Source organism: Hylaeus volcanicus, chromosome 3 (assembly GCF_026283585.1).
Source record: "Hylaeus volcanicus isolate JK05 chromosome 3, UHH_iyHylVolc1.0_haploid, whole genome shotgun sequence".
NCBI classification, from domain to species: domain Eukaryota; kingdom Metazoa; phylum Arthropoda; class Insecta; order Hymenoptera; family Colletidae; genus Hylaeus; species Hylaeus volcanicus.
Window position 1 is genome coordinate 4,833,683 of NC_071978.1, and position 24,147 is coordinate 4,857,829.

Consider the following 24,147-nt stretch of genomic DNA (forward strand, 5'->3'; position numbering starts at 1 on the left):
GATGGTGGTACCCTAGCTGTCTCTATCTACCAAGGAATATTTATATCATTTCCATGCTTACTTCTAATAATTACGCGTTCATCTTACATTCGTACTAGTAAAAGCACAAATATAGATGGAGGACCAAATTCTTTTTGTCTTTCTAACGATAGGACATTTCCACCTGCAAGCTCACGTCTCGCCCTGCTCTGTCTATAACATATTCATGATCACCGGCAATGGAACGCTCCATGGAAACCAAATGTCAATAACGCGTAGACCGCGGATCTTTATGGAAAATGAGATCTTTGCAAAAGAACCTACGCAAACCGGATCTAAATAGAAATGTATTTTATTCTGCAAATATTATAACACGAACTTTACTTTCAATCTTTTTTTATATTCTTGTGTATTGTTTGCATTTTGTAGGTTCTCGCACATTCAAATTTCCTATGAATGCATAAACATCCGCAGTCTAATAACACGTCTATAACAATGAATCTACGAGCGCCAAACTGTGTAAACATTCGAATAGAATGTTGTAAAAGTTTCAGTCGTAGACCAAGTCATCCTTTTCCCCGTTTCCATCGTTTTCCACAAGGTGGTGCGTGCCCTCAGCACGCGTGCTCGCGTGACAATGGGCGTGCGTGTGAACTCACGCGCTCATCTACCCCTCCTGCACGCCAATCCCCCACCCCTGACCGAACTACCCTCTCGACGAAGCGTGTGCCAGCGGTAATGTTTGCAGTCACAAGTTGGAAAGTTTTGTGATGGCAACCCCGAACGACCAGTTACCCTGGTAACGCTTTGTTGTGCCATTGTGTCGAACGGTGGATCCACCCTGCCCCGCCAATGTCCCCCCCCCCTCACGCGTTGCACCCCCTCAACGGTCACCCACACATGGACTCGACCTAACCCTACTTGACCTAGCCCAAACTGTCCTTCTCCCGACGCCACCCTCCCTGGATCATCCAGGACAGAATGACGGGGTTGCATTTCCCCTGGAGCAATTTGCCCGTTTCCCGTAGGATGTTCGATCGGCTGGCTCTCGAATTATGAATGACGACTGGGTTAGGTTCGACGGAGAGGATTACCAAAGGGTGCGAAAGTGGGCCATGGATGGGCGAAATTCTTATCTTGATCGGAACTTTAGAGAAATCAGGGGTTCGATAACTTTTGATTTGTTATTTACTGAATGAGTTTCTTAAAATCGACCTGAAACTGTAGCTAAACGATAGCGTTAGGTATTATCAACTAGCCCGTACGTTCCACCTGAGAATAAAACGTAACTAGAGCAAATTTCATCGAGCTTGAACAGAAATTGTAAGAGTTGCGTTTGAAAAATATCACGTTACCCGCCTAAATTGATTCGGTTGTATCGACCTCCGTTACGTAATCGATAGACTGGAATCTATGTCTGATTCGCCAGAACTTTCGAGGCACGTAAGAGCGAATGAATCCATATTAATTGCCTCGAAACCGCGCTAGCAAGGACCGAATTGAATAGCACAATGGAACGTCCGACAACGTAATTAGCGATTTAATTGCCTCGCGCAAACGAACCCTGTCAGTAGTAGTTATCGTTAGACGGAAATAATAGGCGCGTTAGAGTCGAAGTTCACGGCGAGGCGATCGGAAGATACGGATATATCGTCGAAGGACAAGGAAATCGTTAATACGCGTGAGATAGTCCGATAATGAACCGACTAGGGATTATAGAAATTAGCGATCCCGAGGTTGACTCGATAATGACTACTCCCTGCAGCCGTCGCGCTTCGTAGCATTCTGGACCAATTAGAACTCGGAAGTAATATTATCGACAATTCGACGAAGGATTGCCTAATTATTTTCACTTTCAATCTAAGAAAAAAACATCATCGCTCTTTTGACTATCTAACAACTGTTGATCGAAGGTGACCTTCGTCATCTTCCTCTTTGATACTCGAAAATTCTAATTCTGTAACCTATAACTCATACACGTCCGCGTATATAACCTACAGTGGGTGTAGAAAGTATTCGTACGCCGATCAATTTCCAAAAAAACTGTGTAAAATTGTAATTTATTAACATATTTCTTATAAACAATGACATTCTACATGTTCTAGGAAATCTCTGGAATAAATAGATTACAAAAAAAATAGCTATTTATGTAAGTTGCGGAATTAACAAGAAAAAAACAATTAATCGATAGAAATATTGAAGCAATAAGTATTCGCACAACTGTTTAAAAGTACTTTCCTGGGAATTTGATGTTTTCTAATTCGCACGGAGCAATAAACCAATGTGTTTACGTTACAAACTCTGCTGTAAATGGTTCGTCGTAAGAATCGTACAAATACTAATTGCTTCTATACTTTCACCCACTTCTCGCATTTTTTTTGTTAATTTCACAAATTATATCAACTAGTAAATGTTGTTTGGGCTATATCTATCTTAGAGACTTCCGAGAATATGTAAAATATCATTGATCATAAAAAAAGAAGTTAAGAGACTACAATTTCACACAAAAGTTTTTTGGGAAATTGATCGGTGTACGAATAGATTCTACACCCACTGTACAAGTATTCTGACCGATCCATGAAGAATGTAAATGCTTATGTAATCGTTAAGAGGTTGGTGTAAAGTTATATGTTCTAACAAATGAAATAGAGATAACGTTTACTTCGGTTTAAAATGCTCAAGTGCTCGAGTATGATAGGAAAAATGAGTCAACAGAGCCATCTAAAATAATCGCTCGAGGCAATTCTGAAATAACACCACAATCTACATCGATAAGGAAAAAACCTTGCCTTTGTGGATGGCTATGTCTACATCGATTCTCGAAATGGGACGTGCGTACCTCGAAACACGAAGTACTTTATCTTTTGGATTATCGTACGTTGCTCGCAGTGTTACTGGTGACATAATTCTGAACAAAAATATTCAAATGTCAACTTAAATAATTTCAAATGTATCATCGGTAAGACTCATGATAGCGATGCCCTCTACTTTGGAAAGAATTGCACTAGATAAACAATATTTGCACGTACTGTCACAATCGTGTCCAGCGAACATGTTTTCAACCTTCAACCACCAACTGAATCTCCATGATGAACTTTCCCCGTTCAGTCGTGATACGAGCAGACTTGTCGGGACTCAAGGTCACGTTCGTTGACATGTAAAAACCCTAATCCTCGACCTTAACGAATCACAACCGCTTTCGATTCACGCTGAGAACGTATTTCATCGCAAAACTTAGTTGTAAGCTATTCAAATTGTGTAACCGATACCTCGCGCAATAAATCGATCGCTTTCAGCGTGCGTTGAATCGTTATCGTAAAATTTACCTCGAGACGCGTTTTCATTACGGCTTGTGTACCGTCTAACGATAATGGGAAACACTCTATCGAGCAACGTATAGAAAGAACATTATGCAATTGAACACGTGACATGCGGCTATTGTATCAATTGTTACGGGACAATTTTTCATGTACAGGGTGTCCCAAAAATGTTGTAACACCTTGAAAGGGGTGGTTCGGGAGGTGATTTGAAACAACTTTTTCCTTAGCGAAAATGTTGTCCGAGGCTTCGTTGAGGAGATATTAACGGAAAACACTGACCAATCAGAGCGCGAGGATTCCGTTGGACCGGCCACGGTAGCGAAGGCTACGCGCTGAACGGCTGCGCTCGTACGCGAACAAGTGACTCGACCCGTATCGAAGGACATTGGACGCGGCCGCTCAGCGCGTAGCCTTCGCTACCGCGGCCGCTCCAACGGCATCCTCGCGCTCTGATTGGTCAGTGTTTTCCGTTAATATCTCCTCAACGAAGCCTCGGACAACATTTTCGCTAAGGAAAAAGTTGTTTCAAATCACCTCCCGAACCACCCCTTTCAAGGTGTTATAACATTTTTGGGACACCCTGTATTTGCGAGTCCTGCGTCAAATAACAAATTACGTAACGAGAACTCGCTGAAAGGACGCGAAGAAATCGTCGAATTACCGACTAAGACGAGGACAAACCGTCGACGGTTCCTCGGTGATGTTAACCCGAATGGAAACACGTTTGTGTCATCATTAACGCATTAAGAGGAGCGTAAATAGGTGCGACGTAGGTACAGGGAATTCTAAAAGTATCTATAACCTCCACATTGCAAATATGTACGTAACTTATCACAGAGTAAACATAAGGAAAGGTTGGTAAATAAGTCTATGTCTATACCTATCTGAAGATTCATGTCTAAAAATGCAACTTAAATAAAGGAATAGATTTTTAGAATTTATAGTTACACTAGACATGCAATATCTTTGCTCTTTACTAAACTATTTCTATTAATTATTAAAGAGTGTAAAAATGACACCTAATCAATTTCCTACCCTTACTCCAAAATATCCCACGAATTTCAGGACATTTTTCTATCCATAAAAATTCTGGAACCTCACCAATTACTCACCAAGGCCACGCGTAAAATTGGAGCGAGAAACGACTTCAATTTTACGTAAAAATGTAAGTCCCATTTTCTCAAGCGCTAAAGAAAGAAGGCTCTCAAAGTAAATAACGTTATCTCGAACGTACGATGAATTATTTATTAGTTTATCTCCTGTATGCTCGCAATGGCCAAAGTTACGATATACTTTTGAAACTCGCTGTAAATCCGGTTCTTATCGAGCAAGATAACGTTCAGAAAAAATATGATTAAGTCGTTACGTTCCATGCGGTCGATTCATCGTTTACACGATGTAGGAAAAATAGATATCTGCTAGATGGAAAGATGCCGCGTGCACGTGTTTACGCGAGCACGAGACAAAAAAATTCGTAAAATTTACGTATCGTGGCATGGCCGAAATTATTGACTCGAATGTCGGCACGCACCGTCTAAAAATGCACGGCGTAGTATCGCTACTGGAAAAGCAACGAACTCGTTAAGCTTGATTCCCGCAAGGAACACCACGCTGAACAGAAAATATACTCTAAACGCGAGCAGTATTAACACGACGAGTTGAAACTTTAATTTTCATTGGAATAGTTAATGTTCGTACGCAAAATTTATGTTTCATCGTAATAGAATAGAAATATAGTTAATTTGTAAAGTGAGTATTCACGCCAGAAATTGGAGTGAGCGTCACTGAGCAATAGTACGAGTCAACCTTTGTCGTGGTCGACATATAACCTCAACGAGTACGCCGACACTTCGGAAGCGGTTATTGTTGCTAAGTTATTGTCGACGAGACAAAACATTGGCAAAATACGATGGAAAAAAGGTTGAAGTGATTGGCACACGGCTTGACCACGCGCACGAAAGAGGGCTGACTCGACGCGCGAGGGTCAGAAACTAACCCCCAAAAAATGTCCCACCGGGACGAACCACTTTGCCGGCATAATCGAAAGAAGCACACGAATTTCGCAGATTGTACATAAAGAACATTGAAATATAATGTGATTTTCGACTCACCCAATGCGTGGAAAGATTCCAGAACTCGGTAAACCGGATCAATTCTCACTCACAAACACGAAACTTTACAGCAATCACGATACAATGGCGAACAGCGGGTGCGTAGCGGGGACTGAGCTAACGCTCTTGCCATCTACCGGCTTTTACAGCAAGTTACCGACAGAAAGAACTTGCGTGACTGGTCCATTCCGACCAACCAGGAAGCAGCGTCAGTTTGGGCGGGAATGGTTTGGCGCGCCAGCGGCCATGTTGGTTTTCCGTTCGAATCGTGCTGTAGTCAAAAGAAATATTCGTTAAAATTTAATTACCGTTACGATTGAGAAATACATGACCGTTAATCGCTCATGGAGATTCATTAATAACTTAATAAATTTTTAGTTAGTCGTAATCATTATTCGTTATCCAGATAAAAATAGAAATATTTAAATTCACAGCGTAATCGATCGATTACTTGACTAGGATTAATCAGTTAACACCAAACTACTGTTGACAAATATTACGTAATAAAAATGAGCTACGAAAATGAAAAAGATAAACCTGACATTGGTATTATATGTAGAAAATTAGTTTCTACCTTCTTCTTACAATAAATATCGATGCAAAAAGCAACTAAAAATGTAACAGAAATTTCAATGTTTTCTAAATAGCAACAGGATTCAACGACATGCAACGAACCTTGAATACGTTCGATTTAGGTGAAATAAAAATGGCAATAGAATACTATAAATCAAAATTGGTTGAATGTCGTAACGACTACCAGTCCACAGAGATGGAGATCTTCAACGTGAATCATATGGCAAATAAAGGATTATTTATACTGAAAGACATGGAAATAAAATACAAAGATCTCGAGGTAGAGTTGGATAAAGTCCACTGTGAATATATAAAATGTGTTCAGAATGTAAACAATTACGAAGAAACTGTTCACCAAAAAGTTAATTCTTTAACACTGAAAAGAGATAACTTGAAAAAAGAATTGACGGACTTAAAGAATGTTGCAGATGAAAATGACAAAAAATTGATAGAAATAAGAAATATGATCACCGTTCAAGAAGTACGTAAATTTTTGATGTATATTACTTCTGCGCGTTGGATTAAATCTTTCTACGGTCGTATTTTTAGAAAAAAAACATCGCGCTGTTACGAAAATTGAAGAAAATAGTGGAAAGGACAAGCATTACGCCAGATTTGAAGGGAAGAGCAAATGCAATTCTATCTGATCCTAGAGTCACTAAACGTTTCTAATTAAATTGTCAAAGGGAAAAGATACAGTATAATAGCAGTACTTATTTACAACAATTCGGATCTGGGCCTCCATGCTCTAAGTAATCAAATGAAAGGTTATGTTATAAACAAAGATAATGAATAAATTTATCAGAACAAGTATTGTGCGAACCTTTCATTTAAATACTTATTTACATTATCATTTAAATCGATCAAATGTTTATTAACACTTTAACAACGGATGTACAGCATCCTTTCGTATGCAACAAATAGAAGCTAGACTCTCAGTGTTGATCGTTAAAAAAGACAAGAGGTCGTTAAAGTATTAAGTTATTTGATAAAATCTTAATTACGAACACGAACATCACATTTGTTTGAGAACACTTTGTTCTATATACAATACAACTATTTCGTTCTCATTTATCCTAATTTCTATACAGAGTACTTGGAATATTTAGAGATATTTTTTATCCATTTGTCAACAGTTACAATTTTGATACGTTATTAATTATTCGTGGTCCAGCAACTTTACGCACTTTTCTAACTGTTCCAGTCTCTTCTCTAATAAATCTATCGTAATCGGCGTCTTACTTAAGGACCGCGTTATACTGTCGTGCAGTGAGAATATTCTTGATCTTCTCTCTGTAATTTGTTTCATTAAACATGCGTTCTCTTCTTCGATTTCATTCACTCGTTTCGACAATCGTTTGCTTTCTTTCTTGATCTCTTCAGCGTCCAAAGATCGTAAATGCAAGGTTACGTTTCCCGGGGGCCTCCTAAAATAACATATTAACAAAAACATTAAAATAAAGTATTATATAAAAGAATGAATCCATATCTCAACTCACCAAGCGTCCTCGTGTATAGAACAACTTTCGTCAGACAATATAGCAACTTTTTTCAGAGACTCCTGCAAACTACCTTCCTTCAATATATCTTCCAAATCGCCTGTCATGCTATCGTAAAGTTCTTTAATCAAAGCTTTGTGCAGCTTCTGGACAATTTTTGGTTTTGATTTTAATATCGTGAGAATGTCGAGAAACTCCTCTTTGCTGAAAAAAAATTTTCGTTATTAGTCGTACATTTTATATGGAAATTTAATTTAGACGAGATCAAAGCACGGACGAACAAAAATGTGTACATGTGGTGCGTGCTGTTGCGTGCGCGGTAACTCGAGCGAAAAAACGTTCCTTTTATACCAACACACTTGGCGAGATAAATATGTACTTCCGCGAACGATGAAGCGACTCAATGATCGGTGTGCCTGTGGTAGCTCTGCTATCACCGGAATCAAATTTTTCTTTGTCTACCACATACAAAGGCCCTCGTGTCTGAATGGGCAGAGAACCAGTATTCAAGCCAACCCAATCCAGTTTTGTAATATTATAATAAGCATACAATGGCAAGACGTAATCGTGTTGCGCAATTTCCGGAATTATTTTTTCGTGCATAGAGGGTGATTGATTAGGAGCATCTTTTCGTAATCGTAAACGGGATGGAGTACTTTTAAATTCAATCTGAGTTTCTTACACAGGGAAATCTGACATACAGTAGTCATTCGATAAGTTTCTTATACAATTTTCGATAACAATTAGATTTACATTTATTGCGTACGAGTGCTCTGAAAAACAATAAATAGCTGAAAAATTAATTTTGGAGGCCATCTTTAATCGAGGCCACGAGCACGTGTCTCGGTCGCCATACACCACTGTTTATTGACATACAAATATTTGTTAATCCCATCATACAAGTACAATGAATCGCAGAATTATACATTAAAGACCTATATACTACACAATGTTGCAATACTCTGGATTAGTATTCTACATAGACCACGAGCGTTCTGTACATAATAATTCTCGTGGGAAGAGCATGGAATTATAAGGATAAAGCCACACCTCCGATTCTTCTTCCGTCGTGGCGTCGTTTCACGCGCACTCAATCAGGCCGGGACTGGTGCAATTTGATATCGATGCTACATATTTGCATTAGTCCGGACCTAGTTGAGTAAGCTTCGTCCAATTCCATTTCCGACGGGTTCAGATCCAATCGAGATTTCCTGTGGGAACCGAAGACGAAATTTTCGACGAAGACACGTAACTGCCGTGACGTAATCGCGTAAAAATGCTACGAAGAAATTTACGCTATCCCCGAGAAAAATGACAATAGAGAAATAATGGTAAGACGTTCGAACAACACGAGTTAAATGTAAATAATAACGAGCTGGTTGAGACGAGGCGATGCTGGTCGTAGCGTGTCCCGTTGGTCACTAAATTATTCTAACGTGAGAATAACGGAGAGCAGAGGCACGCGCGATCCCTGCGACACGCACTGCACGAATGATGGAGCCAGCCGAATGATGGTGACCGAACCGGGGGCCCTTTGTTTCCTCGAACACTTCGTGGAATTCTTCGAAGGTCAACTGGTGTGTTGGGTTTCAAAGACCGACAGTTTCTGGGAAGCGGAAACTAAAGGGAACCGATTTCGGGGATCGCAGCGTCCTCGTTGATAGCGATGGGACTGATCAGTACCTTCTCACGATTATCAAGCAATTCCATACTCTGTAACAATGTCTCTTGAACTATATCCGGTACGATATGAATAAGAGATCCATGAGAAATCGTAATTAATCATTGGAATCCAGCCATCCTTTTCAGGGTCCTAAATAAGTATTATTTCCATCGTTAGCTAACAGAACATGGTCGAACGACAGCAGACAATTGCTCGGCCACGTGAACACCACAAATTAACATGCGAGTCACGGAGGCCAATGACATCGAGTAACACCATCTCTCGTTTGTTCCCCTCGTGGCGTTTTAACACCGCCAAACGAGCCGTATGTACTCTACATTAATTTTTTGTAAATACAGAATGATATATGTGATATTAAACACGTATTTAACTAATTCAATCAGATAAGGAGAACGAATAAATCTCTGTACATTTGACTTTATTCGTCATCTATTATTCGAATATTTTGTCCATCTCTGATCCAAACGGACCGCTGATGCTGCGTGTTCGGGCTCCCTTGGGCTTTCATTCTTAATTAAAGCAACATTCTTGACCGCGGCCCGCACTTGACACACTTTAGGTTAGCGGTACTGTTATCGCACGCAAATATAACATAACCTGGAACTTGGCAAAGTTTTGGCGGCTATTAAAGCGTGCAAATTCGTGTTAAAAATTTTTTAACAGTTTTGAATACACTCTACATTAATTCATTATGGACTTCTAGATGTTACATAAGTATATAAAATTTATTTTCTTATGTCTACATATTCTGCAGTCAAAATTTAGTTTTGACATTGCGATTAAGGGAACCTGGAACCTGGAAACCAACCAAATATTTGTATACTTTTGTTTCTAGCTTAACTGGAACTAGATGTATCTCTGAACATTTTAGAATTAAACATATGTTTATAAGTGAACTAGAGGTATCGAGATTTTAATTTAGAATGTTGCGTGGAACCTGTATCATGATGTGAACTCAAAATGGTTCTGTGCGAAATGCTTACAGGGAAAGTAAGGCTCGAAACAAATATACATGTGATGCATCATATTTACAATGAATGCTTATTTATAGATGTGGAAAAAGTACATTAATAATATGAAGAAAAGGAACATCAATCAGAAGAGAGAAAGTACAAATCTAAACACCAAGTTTTACATTATGTTAAGAATTAAGAAATAAAAAATTTTGAAAAATTAAATTAGCACATCAAATTACCGCACATGCGTTTACCACATCCAAAACAACCGCGAGTACCAGCGCATACGTGACAGTTTTCATAACCTATAAAATAACATCTTTATAGAAAAGCTTTTTTAACAAAAACCAAAGAGCAAGACATCTCGTCTTAATTATACGTTATACTAATAAGCATCGTGAGTTACCAGAACATTGAATAATCAAAACTGACTCACCTCACCGACTCCGCGATGCGTTTGAAATTATTTGAAATGGCAAGCCGAAATAGAAGAACATTATTCGGGTGTTCGGGCTCCTGGACCTCCTCCATTCTGCGCAAAGCGTGGTTACTGAATCCTTGAGTTTTGGTAACCGAATACTTCAACGAAAGCTGGCCATAACGGTTCTTGCATTCTACAGAACTCCGGCTTCCACTTTCGCGTCCCGAAACTGTCGGGAACAATTCAAAACGTTTAAAAGTATGTCGATAACCTCGACGAAGTTCAACACGCCACTCAAAGGTGGCGGTTCTGTCGCCGAATCGTTCGAGTACAATCTTGCCAATCTCTTGCCGCTCAAAACATTAGGTTGGTTATCCTGGGATTTAAATGAGAATATAAATTATTTAATTTTAAACGAAGATAATAGAGAATGTTTGAAAATAAAAATTCATATCAAAGTAGAAAGTACAGAATAGTATTCTAAGCATGATTTGTTTTTCTTTAGAAAATTATAGCATTTTAATGTTAGAGGATGCAATACTATCAGCAAAAAGTAACGAGGAATGCGTTACTTAACTAAAGAGAAAACGATTTCACATGAATAAAATAAGCAGTTGGCGGTACAAATTCGAATTGAAGATATTGTAACTCGCAATAAAAGACACTCGCAACCACGAATCGCGCAATAACTTCTATCTAATTAACATTCTTCTCGGATTTTGCGCGAACGCTACCTGTCTATCTTAATCACCTGTATCTCTATTAATTAGATGCAACCTCGCGTAGGCTTTAATTAGAATGCATCTCTCGAAGTGAAATCTGGCAAATACGTGAAATATCAATTCAAACAATTTTTGATATAGATTTTCAATGCTGATTGAAATCAATTGAGACGAGTGACAGCGAATGATTAACTAATACGAGTAAAATATTGGGAAATCAGGCAGTGAAACAGGTGGATAGTTAATTGGTATTTGTATCTTTAGAAACCATAAACTTTATTATTTTGTACGAGGAAAAAAACGGTTACGATTGAAATCCAATCATTTGCCACGATCTTAAACGTAAACTATCTCGAATTGCATCGAATATATTGCATACAAACCGGTGAGCGCGAATCTGAATCAATCTTTCAACATAGTAATTAATTCCCCATCATAATGTCAAGCCTGTCTTGCATCTGGTTGGAAATCTTAAGTGAAGACGATCGATCCTATAAGCATGCTACTAAACGTCACGCGCGCGACGATTCTATTAAACACGTTCCCTGTCCATACAGTTCTTCGGATTATTCGATTTTAACAACTACTTTTTCTAATATCTTTCGGTGAATTTTAAATGTAGTTTTTTATATAATTGAAACGCAATTTAATAAGTTTCGACTTTGTGTTTTTAATAGAATTTGAGCACGAATTTTTACGTGCGTATGTAAAACTGTATCTCATGCACGCTAGAAACATAAAAAGATGCGCTTGTATAGTGTTTACACATAGAGAAGGACGCTTCGAATGTATTGGCAACGATGATTAATTTTCATATAAATTATAGTTTAACTTTAATTGATGGCTTCAGGCCATTCACACGGTGATGGCATGTTTTCCTCATCACGCTGCACGTCGAAGCGTGCAAAATGCTAATTCTAGCTGTATGAATTCTAAAACCTTCTTAGGTAATCTACAAAACCATGTGTCACATTTGAGCAAGAACTGTCATACTTTCTCTAGAAAAATGAAAGATTAGCCAACTGTAGAAAAAGCCTTAATCAGCCTGAAATGATGAAACATTTATTTTTTTCAAATGACATGCATGCAATCAAGACCACATGTTCCGTATCAGACTTTCGCAGATGCGAGTGATTACTATTCACGTTCGATTACTTCCCCTAATGACAAACGAAATAATATTATAGAAACCGGGATTTTCAGCCCCAGAGCGTCAGACAGAAATCGAAGACGCCCGCCGTCTCGCGCAGCTCTGCGCGAGGACTCAAAGGATCTGCCCTTATATTCTCTCAGCTTTCAAGGCGAACGTGTCGAGTCCGGGTGCCGGGTACACGGACAGCTCGACTAGAAATTGGATCATCCACCTTCAAGTAGCCTACGGCTACGGCTCGAAGCGAGACGCTCCGTTACAGCACCCCTACCTCTGTTACGAGCGCTCTGCGCCTTCGGCTCTAAAGGTCACCGTTGACGATGGAGAAGAGACGCGCGTTTGCTGTTACTATGGATTCTCAAAGTAGCTCGCGTCGAGTTGATGCGCCTCCGATCCATTATGCAACCAAGCTGAACTATATTTTCCTTCCCCGACTCACCTAAGAGAGAAGGCTCTCGGCGCTACCGTGGGGCACCCATTCACTCGCTCCTCTTCGCGAGGCGATACTCTTAAATCGCGAAAACGTTCGCGTTGCGCGCTAGCCATCGAGTATCGATCGCTATCGCCGTTGGAAATATCGCGATACATTTTCGAATTCCATACCGATCAGAAACTTCTCGCTCGAGTTACCAAGTATATAGGTATATCTCGAGGGGCACACCTCGAAAACATGGAATATAGGACAATGTTTACGACCAGGTAATTAAATCGATCGATTCAGGATTTCCTCATTTATAGAAACGTCTCAAACATAGACGTCCATGCTATTTCAGTATAACGATCTCGCAGAACTTGGTGAAAACTGTCAGCTTCAGAGATCTGTAAAGTATTATATAAGTTTTTAATATTCTTTTGCTCAATCTTCGATGTTGTTCATGTCTTCAGGGGTCTGTACTTCGGAGGCAATTTCTAGCCCAGCAAGACGATGAGTCAACGCCTCCTCATCTATTTCTCCATCACCTGCAACGCATTTCAATTTGAACAGAGTCCCTGACATCGAGCACGAGAGGATCAATTCGTGACCCGTAGTCTTTTGTTGGGATCCAGGGATGGTAACCCTACCCGACGCGCGTCTTTGTTCGCCATACATCTTTCGCAGACCTCACCTTCGACGATTACACAGCGCTGGCGACGATGTACCCCCTGGAGGCACGGTGGGATGTTAAATTTTCTACACGTTACCATGAACGCGAGACGATTATCCCCCCGACGGCGTGCGGTTGGCATCCGGGATGAAAGTACCGTGCACGTATTTAGGAATTCCGATGCACGAGAATCCCACGTTGCGTCAGGGCTGGATGGAATTGCGAGAAGATGGCTCGTTCGAACGAGCAGCCAGGTCCACTTCAATCGTCCTCCCTGTTATCATCGACCACGTCGCCGTCGTTGCGTCAGGACGCGAGACCGCAGATTTTCTTTTATTCCTCCTCTTCTCTCCTTATTTATCTTTCACGCGCAATACAACTCACGGCTTGTGGTTCGTGCGTGTTTTTATATTTAAATAATGAAACCCCAATTTACGGTAATTCGTCTAATATAAATGAAGCAATGAAATCTTCGTTATCTTTGTTCTCTTAAAATTAATCCTCTGGTATGGTACTTTTGAGAATATTTCTCTAATTACAGACCTTAGAGGTACCTATGTCAACATTTCTTGAGTCTAAGGACAGATACGTTAAACTACTCGTCAAATACAACATTTTTTATAGTTTGCCTCCAAGGTACACAAACTCATAAGTTCCTTTGACCTGCTTGTTATCATCGTCCATGTCAGCACCGTTGCGTCAAGTTGCGCTAGAACCGCCGAGACCGCAGATTCTTTTTATTTCATCCTCCTTGTACGACCTCCGGCGTGGCTCTTTCGAAATGGTACACGATCATCCCGTACCTACGAGGTCGTAACAAAGAAAGCAACCACAGGTAGCCGATCTCGAGGTGGGAGGCAACGGTGCGTGTTAGTCTCCTCGTTGGGGAATCATTATTCAATAACGATGCGCGAACCGCTTCCGCGAGTTCGTTGTTCATCTGCACGTTCCCCTGGAATTTGTACCAAGGAGAAAGTCGATTGGAATTGTCCTCTGATTATTCTGATTACGGGAATGCGTGGAGGTACCGGGGGCACGAAATCACATTTCTCTTTGCATCGTGCACGTAACGCGCCGCGCGCATAACAGCAATTAGCCAGGCCATCAGGTGTATACGAGAGTGTTTCTTAATCCATTATAGCTCAACCTTCTCTGGACAGCCGCAGAGGAATATTTCTCGCATCGAGTGGATGAGGTTTCAAATGTAGCCTCTAAGTGAGCCGTTCATTATAGATGTGGTGTAACTCCGTTTAAAAAAGATTGGAGCGATTGCAGGCGATGTTTAAAGAACGTGTTGGTTTTGTCCGCGAAGATGCATCAAGATTAACGAGGCAAAATTTTCTCGAGATCGCGCTGACCTGAGCCATAGTCACCCCTTGACATGGTATCAGTAATTAAACTTACCATCGCCACAAATCTTTTCTTTGTTTTATATTACCGTGTTACTTTTGTGCAATCTACCACTCGACACCTTCTGAAACAAATTTCTTTTAGTCTCCTGAAAAGCAACAACATCTACCACTCTACAAACCAAAACTCTGTTTTAAGTCCAAGAATGCTTTTAAACCAATTTCTTCTTTAGGATCCACTGCATGGTTTGCCATCCCTATTTCATAATCTCCTTTTATAGACAACCTAGTTTATTCCGTATCTTCGGTTTCTCCAAAGTGTGGCGCCTCAACAAGCGCCACCAAGTTCTTCGGCTCCCATGTAGACTTTTCCCAGCCATAAATAACGAAACTGAAAATGCCAAAGCAACCGCGCAGCAGGCCCAACCCTTATCCTTAACGCGTCGAAACAATAAAAGGAGCTTCGGAAACGTCTGGATACCCGTTGCCATAAACAGTCCACGTTTGAGACCGCAACTTAATTCTGACAAAATATCGCGACTCCTTATTCGGCCTTTACCGCGGAGATCGGGTGTCTCTGTTTGGAAGGATGCAACGGAACGCGGGGATCGCTTATTACCCGCCTGGGTTTCTTCTCGGCTTCCACGATCCTTTTTTGGCGACAGCTCCCGCCTGACCGACTCGAGCATAGAGATGGCTGAGCACTTCATGAAGAACTCTTCCTCCGATCGGACTCACCTCTGGCATAACACGAGCAACGGGATAATCGAATGAAAAGAATCCAACCGTACACAGTGGTCATAACGAGTTACGCACCTGGTCCCACGTCTTAGAACATCGGTATAGGTAGATACTTTTGACGAGTGAAAGTCCATTTCTGGTCAGTTCATATTCTTCGATCGTCTGATTAACTTGCCTGTCGACGATCACCGTCGGCGCACAAAGAGCCAATTAGCACTTATCAGCGTTTTTCCGTTGATTGAAATGCAAAACCTCTCGCATCTCTAAACGAAGATAAATAGACCTCCGCAGCTTTCATAACGAACGGCTCATATGTTTGGGAGGATGTAACCGCAACGTGCTCGTTCCCCGCCTAGGTTTCTCGTCTTGCGCGATCCTTTTTTGGCGACAGCTCACGCCGTCTGAGCGACTGCAGTATGAAGACCGTGGCTGAGTACTTCATGAGGAACTGTACCTCCGTTGAACCTCACCTCTGGCATAACACGAGCAGTAAGATAGATGAATGCGCGGATAGCACGCCAAAGGGCTGGGTCTTCTCAAAGCGTATCGGTATATTCGGTGACTCGATCCGTTTAGAAAGCACCTAGTACAGTGTAGGTACACTCGAGCGGGGTACATTGTCTTCGAACGGTCGTGGTATCCTATTATCGAGGCTCTGGCTCACGATCGCTCCGTTTTTTACGCCGGCCGCACCCCTGGATCGGCTAATTCGAACGGCTCGCAGCGAGCCTTTCCTATCGATCATCGAATCACGCCAGTTTCTGTATCCTGTCCGTCGTTTCAACCGATTCCACAGAGAACAGAGCTTTCTGCTGTCTGCTACGAGTGGAGAAATCTCTGATGGCTCGCTGCCTGAATCTATTACACGCCGATGCTTAGATAAGCGTATTAGATCTCCGCGTGTCAGGGCTCCGTCGAATTCTGAATCTGACGTATTTAGTACCCTCGTTAAACGAGACATGGTGTCGGGTCGCTGGATCCTCCGAGTTTCTCTTGCTTCGTAAGTCGAGCAATTGCCTATTTGAATACTATTCGATTATCGATAGCCTGTAGGCAAACAAGCCCATGTTCGTTTGGCAATACAAGCTATCCTCTTGACTGTGACTCACGATGGTGGTTGAGATAGGAAGGATCCTTGTTTATTGGGTATCAAGAACCTTCAACGTTCCAGATCTAGTTAAAGGAGATCTTGTAGCCTCTTCTAAATTTCTTTTCTAAAAAATAAATGAAAAGTAGGAAATACAATCTTGACATAAGAGAGATCTCGTGGGAGGGTGTAGTCCACCATTCGTCATCTACTTACCATTAGCCATGACAGTAGTCCTGTCCCAATGAGAAATCAGTGGGCTGGCATCCATAAATCGATTTTAGAAATTAAAGGGTTTACATAACCGAGGAGCACAGTAAGATAACCCGCTGGGGGAGTGAGATGGATTACCGCATCGGTTCTGGAACTTTCTTTCACAAACGGTTATTATGAACCACATAGAAAGAAAGTATGACCGATTACGTAAGTCATTTCGTGCGCCCTTTAAGCGAAACGCGTCGAATACTAGACACGGTGTCAAAGCGATTATGTCGGGGGCTTTCAATGCAGATTATGAACGTCAATAATGGAACTACTCTACGAACTCTTGCGACCTTTATTACGTTATTGGTAGTTGAACTCTTGAGTGGCACTTTATTTAATAGAACCTACCAATGCGCATTATTTGACACGCTGATAGTTTCCTATATTAGCTTCATTCGTGCTAGATGTCATTTTTCAATCTATGCCAATTTGCTCGAAACCATTACAACTTGGATAGGCGCGAACGAAAACAATATGAACTCTAAGGGTGAAAGAAAGCTGTAGTGTACCCGAGCCACCTTTCTCCTCATTTTGACAGACTTCTCTTAATGAGTTTACACGTAGAGATTGCGTGTATACGTTTACAAATCAACGTTTTGTTTGCCAACGCGACATCACTATCGTTTTTACCCCCTCGTACGCCTCCAACAAATTAGCCAGCGTACGCAATTTCAGGTAGAGTGAACGCGACTAATTTCAACATATCTCTAACAGATTAGCCAGCGTACAGAGTTTCAGTTAAAGCGGGAGTGTTTTTCACCGACTTTCCCAACATGTTTGCTCACAGTTCAGCCCCCTGATGGGATGGCGCGACGAAACATATCCTACAACGCTCCAGAGATTATAAATACCACCCGAATCGATCCAGTGTACGATACTCGCGATCCCTATCTCTGTATAATATCAGTATAGCGATAACGTAATTGTTTTGAAATAGTGACTTAGCATGAAACACAGACACTATGACTGTTCAATGATAGCGAAGGATAGAAAGCTCTATCTGAGCTCTTACTTCCATCCTTCTCTTTCAGAAGTGTCAACGACTGCTGGTCAACCGCTGATACTTTTACTGAACCATAAAAGGGCAGTAGGTCTCCGCTTTCCCATTAGGAAGCCCGACGTAAACGGTCAAAAATGAAGTCCTTGCATCGATGGACAGCACAATGAGTTACGAAGGGCTACTAGGTGATCTACCTCTCTCTCTTTCTGTCTATCACCACCGAATCGATCGGGTAAAAGTGAACAAGATATACCGAATAAGGAACTGAAGTTCGCTCTGAAGCAAAATCGTTCGCCGCGAGAGGTAACAGACTATTGGGAAGCGGAGTTGAGGCGTCTGCCCCGGAGCACGAGTACGGTGACCCCGAGGGGGATCGTTAAGCAGCGAGTTACGTGCCGATCGGTAACCCTAGAGACGATTTGGAGCGGCCCCCTCTCGTGCACGTACACGACTCGCACACCTACGCGCATCGGGTACGGTCGATACGCAACGCATCTCTGGTTGCGCAAGGATCGCGAGCTGTTGCGGAGCACGCGTTGCTCTCCATGAGCCATCATCCCGTCCATCCACCGACGACCCCGTGGTAGTCGGACGCCGAACGACCGATGTAATTACAAGGAGAATCGCGTGTCGCGATCGCAGATATCACAGAGACGCGCCGCTTCGACGACGTGCAAGATAATTCAATTGATGATGGAATCGCGTCGATCTTTTTACGCTGATCGAGAAAGTAGCTGTGGCGCGTCCAGGGGTGCAGGAATTATTGCTCTTGTATTATCAGCTAGTATCCCACAGGAGCAGCATATAATACGTCTTGAAGAGTTCCTGCGAGATCAAAAATCTCTGAATTAAAGAGAAATGGGCTTAAATTTTATAAACTACTTGCAGAAACATCCTTACAAATTTTGTTCAGTACTCGTTTTATTTCTTAAAATACCTCGTCCTCGATCTGCATCCTTTCTTGAACTGATAAGTCTTGCTAGACGAATCTGGAAAGTAATGAAAATATTACAAACTTGTAGACGTCATGTGTACTTTCAGCTCACCTGGCACACGCAGTACACCCTTAGTTACGCCACTGTCTCTGCATAATCTGTTCTCCGTCTTTTTGCTGTCGCGGATGCTCCTTTCGTATAGTGACTCCTGTAACCTGACTTTTTCCGACGCCGATCGACGCTGGTCCCTTCGCCCGCTCGAGTACGAGCGACGAGCTCGGTTCACTTTCATGTCGACCCGATTAGCCGACCTTCAGGTCCACGAGAGATGCCCGCCGATCTGTATCACCCTGGTTGCGCAATCGCCCCTCGATCCGTGTTCCTCGAGAGCTCATCTTCGGCCCTCTCTTGTCGATCGTCCTCGAGAATATTGTCAGCACATTCCTGTTACATAGATTAAGATTTTATTATAGTTGACAGTGGTAAACGAAGAGTTAAAGTTAAAGTAACAGCTTTTTCTTAATCTAGAATGGAACCTTACAACCAGAACTTGAGCGTGGATACCTATCATATTATAACCAGAAAATAGATATTAATAATACAAGAACAAAATTGTGGATTTAATATATTTTTGTCCTTAAGCCCCCTAATTTGACGAACTATTAACGTTTAATGATGTAATAGACAACAGTATTTTGTAACTTAAGTTATCATAGAAACAATTGCAGTATAGTCACAGTGTGACGTAATAATATAGCGTTGCTTTGTTTCTTTTATTAACAGTCGTTACTTCCTCGCTGATCACCGTGCGACCCTTTCTCCGTCGCTCCCCGACGTCGTGGGTTCGCGAACTTCGCCGAGGGACGAGAGCACCGGGTGTTCACCGAAGACTCTTCTTTCGGTTGCTGGGTGGGAGGAAGACGATCCACGGGCACGGATCGAGTATATAAGCACGGTTGCTCCGACCTGAATCTGCACAGACCAATTATTGCCATCGTTTGGCGATAGATCGTCCCGCTGTGCGACGAGTTAGCATCGGGGAGGCTCGTTCTCAGACACACCGAATTTCTTCACCGGCGAGATGAGATCGGTACGAGTAACACGCAGTCGTTTCCGGTTTTTGCTCCGCGTGACAGTGACGTCGGGCACGCGGATCCTTGCGACGGTTCTCCGTATACAGTTGGTGGAATGTAGCCATCTACTCGAGTCAGTTTCGGGTGTCTGTCGGCTCGTCGACTGCCATATCAGTTTTGAAAAAGGCCCTCAAAGTTTGTAGAATGTGAAAGATAGATTGTACTTAATAATTCAATGGTGTATTTGTTACTTTGTATCAGTCTCGATGATAGTAGCTTTACTAAAAATTTGATCAAACTTGGGATTTGTTCAAATAATTTTAAAATGCATTGTCAATTTGAAGTGGCAGTCAACGTGTTGAACGACACACATCTTTGTTGAGTTCTAATTAGAGCAGAATTTCATTCGAATAATAAACGACGAGTTGGACGTCTCAAAGTAGCAGCAAGCAGTCCATGCGATCTTGTAACCAAGAAGTCTTGAAACTCTTCGTCTGAGAGTCTAAAAATATGGAGAGAAGTACATATATAAAAGAACTGAAAGTACCGTCTGTTGACAGCTCGCTGTGGTACTGCTGGCGGTCGCTGGCACGTGTTACGCGGCCCGACTGGACAACACTTACCTGCCTCCCGGTAATGCGGGCAGCGCAGGCGGCGCAGGATTGATTCAAGCTCCTAATCGAGGAGGAGGTGGTCCCGGAGGCCGAGGACCAGGAGGGCCTGGAGGTCCTGGAGGTCCTGGAGGTCCTGGAAGACCAGGAGGATCAGGTGGACCAGGTAGTTACGGCGGAGGAGGAGGAGGAGGAGGATTTGGCCCTGGAGGCGGCGGTGGATTTGGTCCTGGAAGCGGCGGAGGTGGCGGTGGATTTGGTCCTGGAGGCGGCGGAGGTGGCGGTGGATTTGGTCCTGGAGGTGGCGGTGGATTCGGTCCTGGAGGCGGCGGAGGTGGATTCGGTGGACGTAAGTATCGATTTTATTCACTCTCTGATAAAGAAAAGTTAGATCAAATTTGTATTTCTTCATTTTCAAGTAATCTATCTGTATTTAGTTATGAAGCCTTTTGGTTTACCTTCTTTTCAATCCAACTGCTCCTTCTGTGTTTAGTATCAATGTCCCATCTAGACAGATATCAAAATGTATGAATATTAGAAAAGACTATTCCGAAATCATTTGAAATATTTTATTCGGCACATTTTCGACTCCAAGGCTTTGATCTTGAAATGAACAAACGAACAACACGAAATTTATTACCTTCCATTAATCTTAAAATCCACGTAGAACGGAATAGATTCATGCAGCTGGACTGACAGAGTCTTCGAACGATCCCAAACGACGAGAAAGTATCGGCGAAAGAGATAGATAGAAATTACCTATGCACCTAATATGTCCTGATGCAATGATGGCGAATTAGATAACCTGTGCAACAGGTGAAATTACAGAACAAACTATGTAGCGCTGTGATGTCACCGCACAGGAGGAGACATGTGCCATCTCAGTTGTAGAGAGTGAGAAATCTCCCAACGAGAGACACTCTTCAGTTGAATTACATCAAGTATGTAAAGTATGCCGTGGAATTAGGGCCCCCGGACGGAGGCGAAAGAAAAGTGAAAACACGCTGACGCGAACCGCCTAATCATTTTATCCCCCTCGAGGCGCTCTAATGAAAGACGTATCCGAGGACGGCTGTGTGTATCTTAAAGTACGATTCGAAGTCGGTGAGAATGCCGCGCGGTGTTGCGAAAATAAGAACGCATCGGGGAACATCTCGTGTCGTTCCCGTTGTACGGCGTCGCGATGTAGTAAGTAATTAGACCCCATTCAATTACGAATTAATCTCGAGTACATTCGCGGATTTCTCCGAGCGTGGCGCAACCACGCGTTACGCAGATAAGCCAATCGATAAAAAGTCAATTATGCGATCTGGATGAAATTTTGAGGAATTAGAAATGCTTCTGCTTTGATGTCTATTTTGAAAGACTTCTTCGTGGCCATCCGCATCTTAGGTCAGGTCTGCCAAAAACTGAAAAATAGAAACAGAGAATCAAAGTATGTGTTCGATTAGATAACTATAGTTCTGGTCATTTGAAGAAGAAATGCATAGATTCTTATCCTGTATGAATCAAGTTTGGAAGTAATTAAAAAAGATCTAGTTCCATGTACATACCTCTTGCGCAAATACTTTCATACAGAGTTCTCTCATGCTTGCATCTCCGCAGGTGATTCACAGTATCTCTGGTAGAGTGACCCGCTCTGTAAAGTGTTAAGCAAAGCCGTTGTGCAACAATGATGGAAAACTGAGAAAACTTTCCGCGATACAACGTCGCAATACGTCGAATAAGAAACATACGTCCCGTTTGAAAATCCATCGTCGATGCTGAAGGGTGCTTTCTGTTTTAGCAGGCGGCGGTGGTGGTGGCGGTGGACCAAGGGGAGGACCTGGTGGCGGTCAGGAGATACCCATCGTTTCGTACAACAACGAGAACGGCGGCGACGGCAACTACCAATTCAGCTACGAAACAGGAAATGGTATCAGTGCGCAGGAAACGGGTCATCAGCAAGGTGAGATCAGGGCCATACTTGTTTCCCAACAGCGATATCCCGAGTAGTTCCTTCTCTTCGCGGTCCGTCGGTGCCATGTCTCGGTGTTATGAATTCCTATCCATCATCGCGTTCGACCTCGAATCCCTCTGCCTCACAATGGAACCGGTGAACGCAATAAGTCTGCAACTCCTAACAAGTGGCTTCCACCCAACTTGCAAACGGCCCTCCAGATCGACGTTAGGTCCAACGGTTTTCTGATAAAGCAAGTTCGGTAACTCGTATTTATTATATAAGATGCACAATCATCTTCCGTTTCTTCACTTCTTTATCTCATGTTTCCATATATTTGTAAATACTAAGGACTTCGTGACACCTCGCCAAGATTCCGTATTGACGTACATGTATAACTTACATGTACTATAACTGATAAGGGGTTTGTCAGTTTAAAATTTGATATGTTCAGATCTTTGAAAAAAACAAAACAAAACACATTAAGTGAAGAGCAAATTGCGAAATTAATTGAAGACAGAGTGGATTGAGAGCCTTATCTCTTCCCTCGAATTGAGTATTGTGAATTGTCATCCAAAAACCACGGTTCATAGGCTCTGGTAGGCTGAAATTGAAGAGTCTATGAGTAAGTCAATAAGTAAACCATTAATGTAGAGAACGGTCAATCAACGCAAAAAAGGACAGATGTAACCGTCTGTATTTCGGTCACGGAGTCCATTTGCGATGAGTGATTACGATTACCAGAACAATGATCGCTTCTAACAAGCTGAAAAGCCACAAAAACGTCCCGATACACCGCGATGACGCAATCCACGTGAGGATGCCTGTTGCGTCATGCGACCACGTGTTTGTTCTTGCAGGTAACGGAGAAGCGGTGAGCGGGTCATACTCGTACACGGGTCCCGATGGCGTGCAATACAGCGTCACTTACACCGCGGACGAGGAAGGTTTCCATCCCCAAGGTGCTCATCTTCCGACTCCGCCCCCGATCCCACCAGAAATCCAACGAGGTGTCGAGTTAGCGCTCGCTGCTGAGGCCAGAGGCGAGAATCAAGATACATCTGGAGGCGGTGGTGGCAACGGCGGCGGCGGTGGTGGTGGTGGTGGTGCTGGTGGTGGTCGTGGTGGAGGAGGTGGATACTCTCAAGGAGGTGGCTACGGTACGTTTCATCAAAATGTTTTGTTTAAAAATCGATTCCTAGCACGTGTTTCTCTTAAGGAATAATACTCTACAATATAGAATATAAATAAAAACTGAATTACTTAACACGTTTGCCATCACATATGCATGCAATATCCTTTCTACAAATCGTATCGAGCTTGAGGATTTACTTCACAATCTACTCATAGATCAAAACAGTTTTTACTTATGAGTCTCCGAATATTCTTCACCGTGTATTTTTCTATTTTCCCAAACAGGAAATAGCGGTGGAAGTGGAGGCGGAGGCGGTGGCGGTGCTGGACGAGGAGGCGGCGGCGGCGGTGGGTCTTATCAAGGTCCAAATTCATACCAATCAAGTTCGGGCGGATACCGTTACTAAACGACACCATAAAAAAAAGTCATTGCGTGTTACACGATCAATTTTGTTCCATGATAATAATCATATTTAATGGCGGCCTTATGTACATAAGAATATATCGTTTATGT

The 24,147-nt window shown here is 42.3% G+C and overlaps 4 protein-coding genes and 2 long non-coding RNA genes across 8 annotated transcripts in view; 2 read left to right on the plus strand and 4 right to left on the minus strand.

The window, feature by feature from the left end:
* The window catches only part of LOC128874102 (heterogeneous nuclear ribonucleoprotein K), a 112,908-nt gene extending 107,385 nt beyond the window's left edge, over nt 1-5,523 (minus strand). The window contains exon 1 of one of the 2 annotated variants that reach the window (XM_054118434.1): nt 5,411-5,523. The gene's annotated coding sequence lies outside the window, so the exon portion shown is untranslated. The remainder of the gene's footprint in view (nt 1-5,410) is intronic. The other variant, XM_054118439.1, reaches the window with a different exon arrangement.
* Nucleotides 5,524-5,806: 283 nt separating this feature from the next.
* LOC128873448 (uncharacterized) lies at nt 5,807-6,661 on the plus strand. The gene is made up of 3 exons (XM_054117038.1): nt 5,807-5,956; nt 6,058-6,464; nt 6,533-6,661. Exons 1-3 carry the CDS (start codon nt 5,920-5,922, stop codon nt 6,653-6,655), a joined length of 567 nt encoding a protein of 188 aa, XP_053973013.1. The 5' UTR covers nt 5,807-5,919; the 3' UTR covers nt 6,656-6,661.
* Nucleotides 6,662-6,957: 296 nt separating this feature from the next.
* On the minus strand, nt 6,958-10,818 carry LOC128873447 (uncharacterized). Its single transcript, XM_054117036.1, has 3 exons — nt 10,559-10,818; nt 7,483-7,686; nt 6,958-7,410 (listed from the first exon to the last, which is right to left on the minus strand). Exons 1-3 carry the CDS (start codon nt 10,651-10,653, stop codon nt 7,143-7,145), a joined length of 567 nt encoding a protein of 188 aa, XP_053973011.1. The 5' UTR covers nt 10,654-10,818; the 3' UTR covers nt 6,958-7,142.
* On the plus strand, nt 8,548-24,130 carry LOC128873446 (pupal cuticle protein 36a-like). Of its 2 annotated transcripts, XM_054117035.1 has the most exons (8): nt 8,548-8,813; nt 8,888-9,224; nt 9,323-9,470; nt 19,660-19,966; nt 20,510-20,909; nt 22,347-22,508; nt 23,360-23,659; nt 23,919-24,130. In XM_054117035.1, the coding sequence occupies exons 4-8, from the start codon at nt 19,958-19,960 to the stop codon at nt 24,038-24,040; spliced, it is 993 nt and encodes a 330-aa protein (XP_053973010.1). In that variant the 5' UTR covers nt 8,548-8,813; nt 8,888-9,224; nt 9,323-9,470; nt 19,660-19,957; the 3' UTR covers nt 24,041-24,130. The 2 variants fall into 2 exon arrangements, with proteins under 2 accessions (XP_053973010.1, XP_053973009.1); XM_054117034.1 differs by having other exon boundaries at nt 8,548-9,470.
* LOC128873449 (uncharacterized) lies at nt 16,901-19,668 on the minus strand. Its single transcript, XR_008456420.1, has 3 exons — nt 18,988-19,668; nt 18,842-18,930; nt 16,901-18,766 (listed from the first exon to the last, which is right to left on the minus strand). It is a non-coding gene; the product is annotated as an uncharacterized LOC128873449 (long non-coding RNA).
* On the minus strand, nt 21,256-22,405 carry LOC128873450 (uncharacterized). Its single transcript, XR_008456421.1, has 3 exons — nt 22,297-22,405; nt 22,114-22,199; nt 21,256-21,969 (listed from the first exon to the last, which is right to left on the minus strand). It is a non-coding gene; the product is annotated as an uncharacterized LOC128873450 (long non-coding RNA).
* Nucleotides 24,131-24,147: the final 17 nt, after the last annotated feature.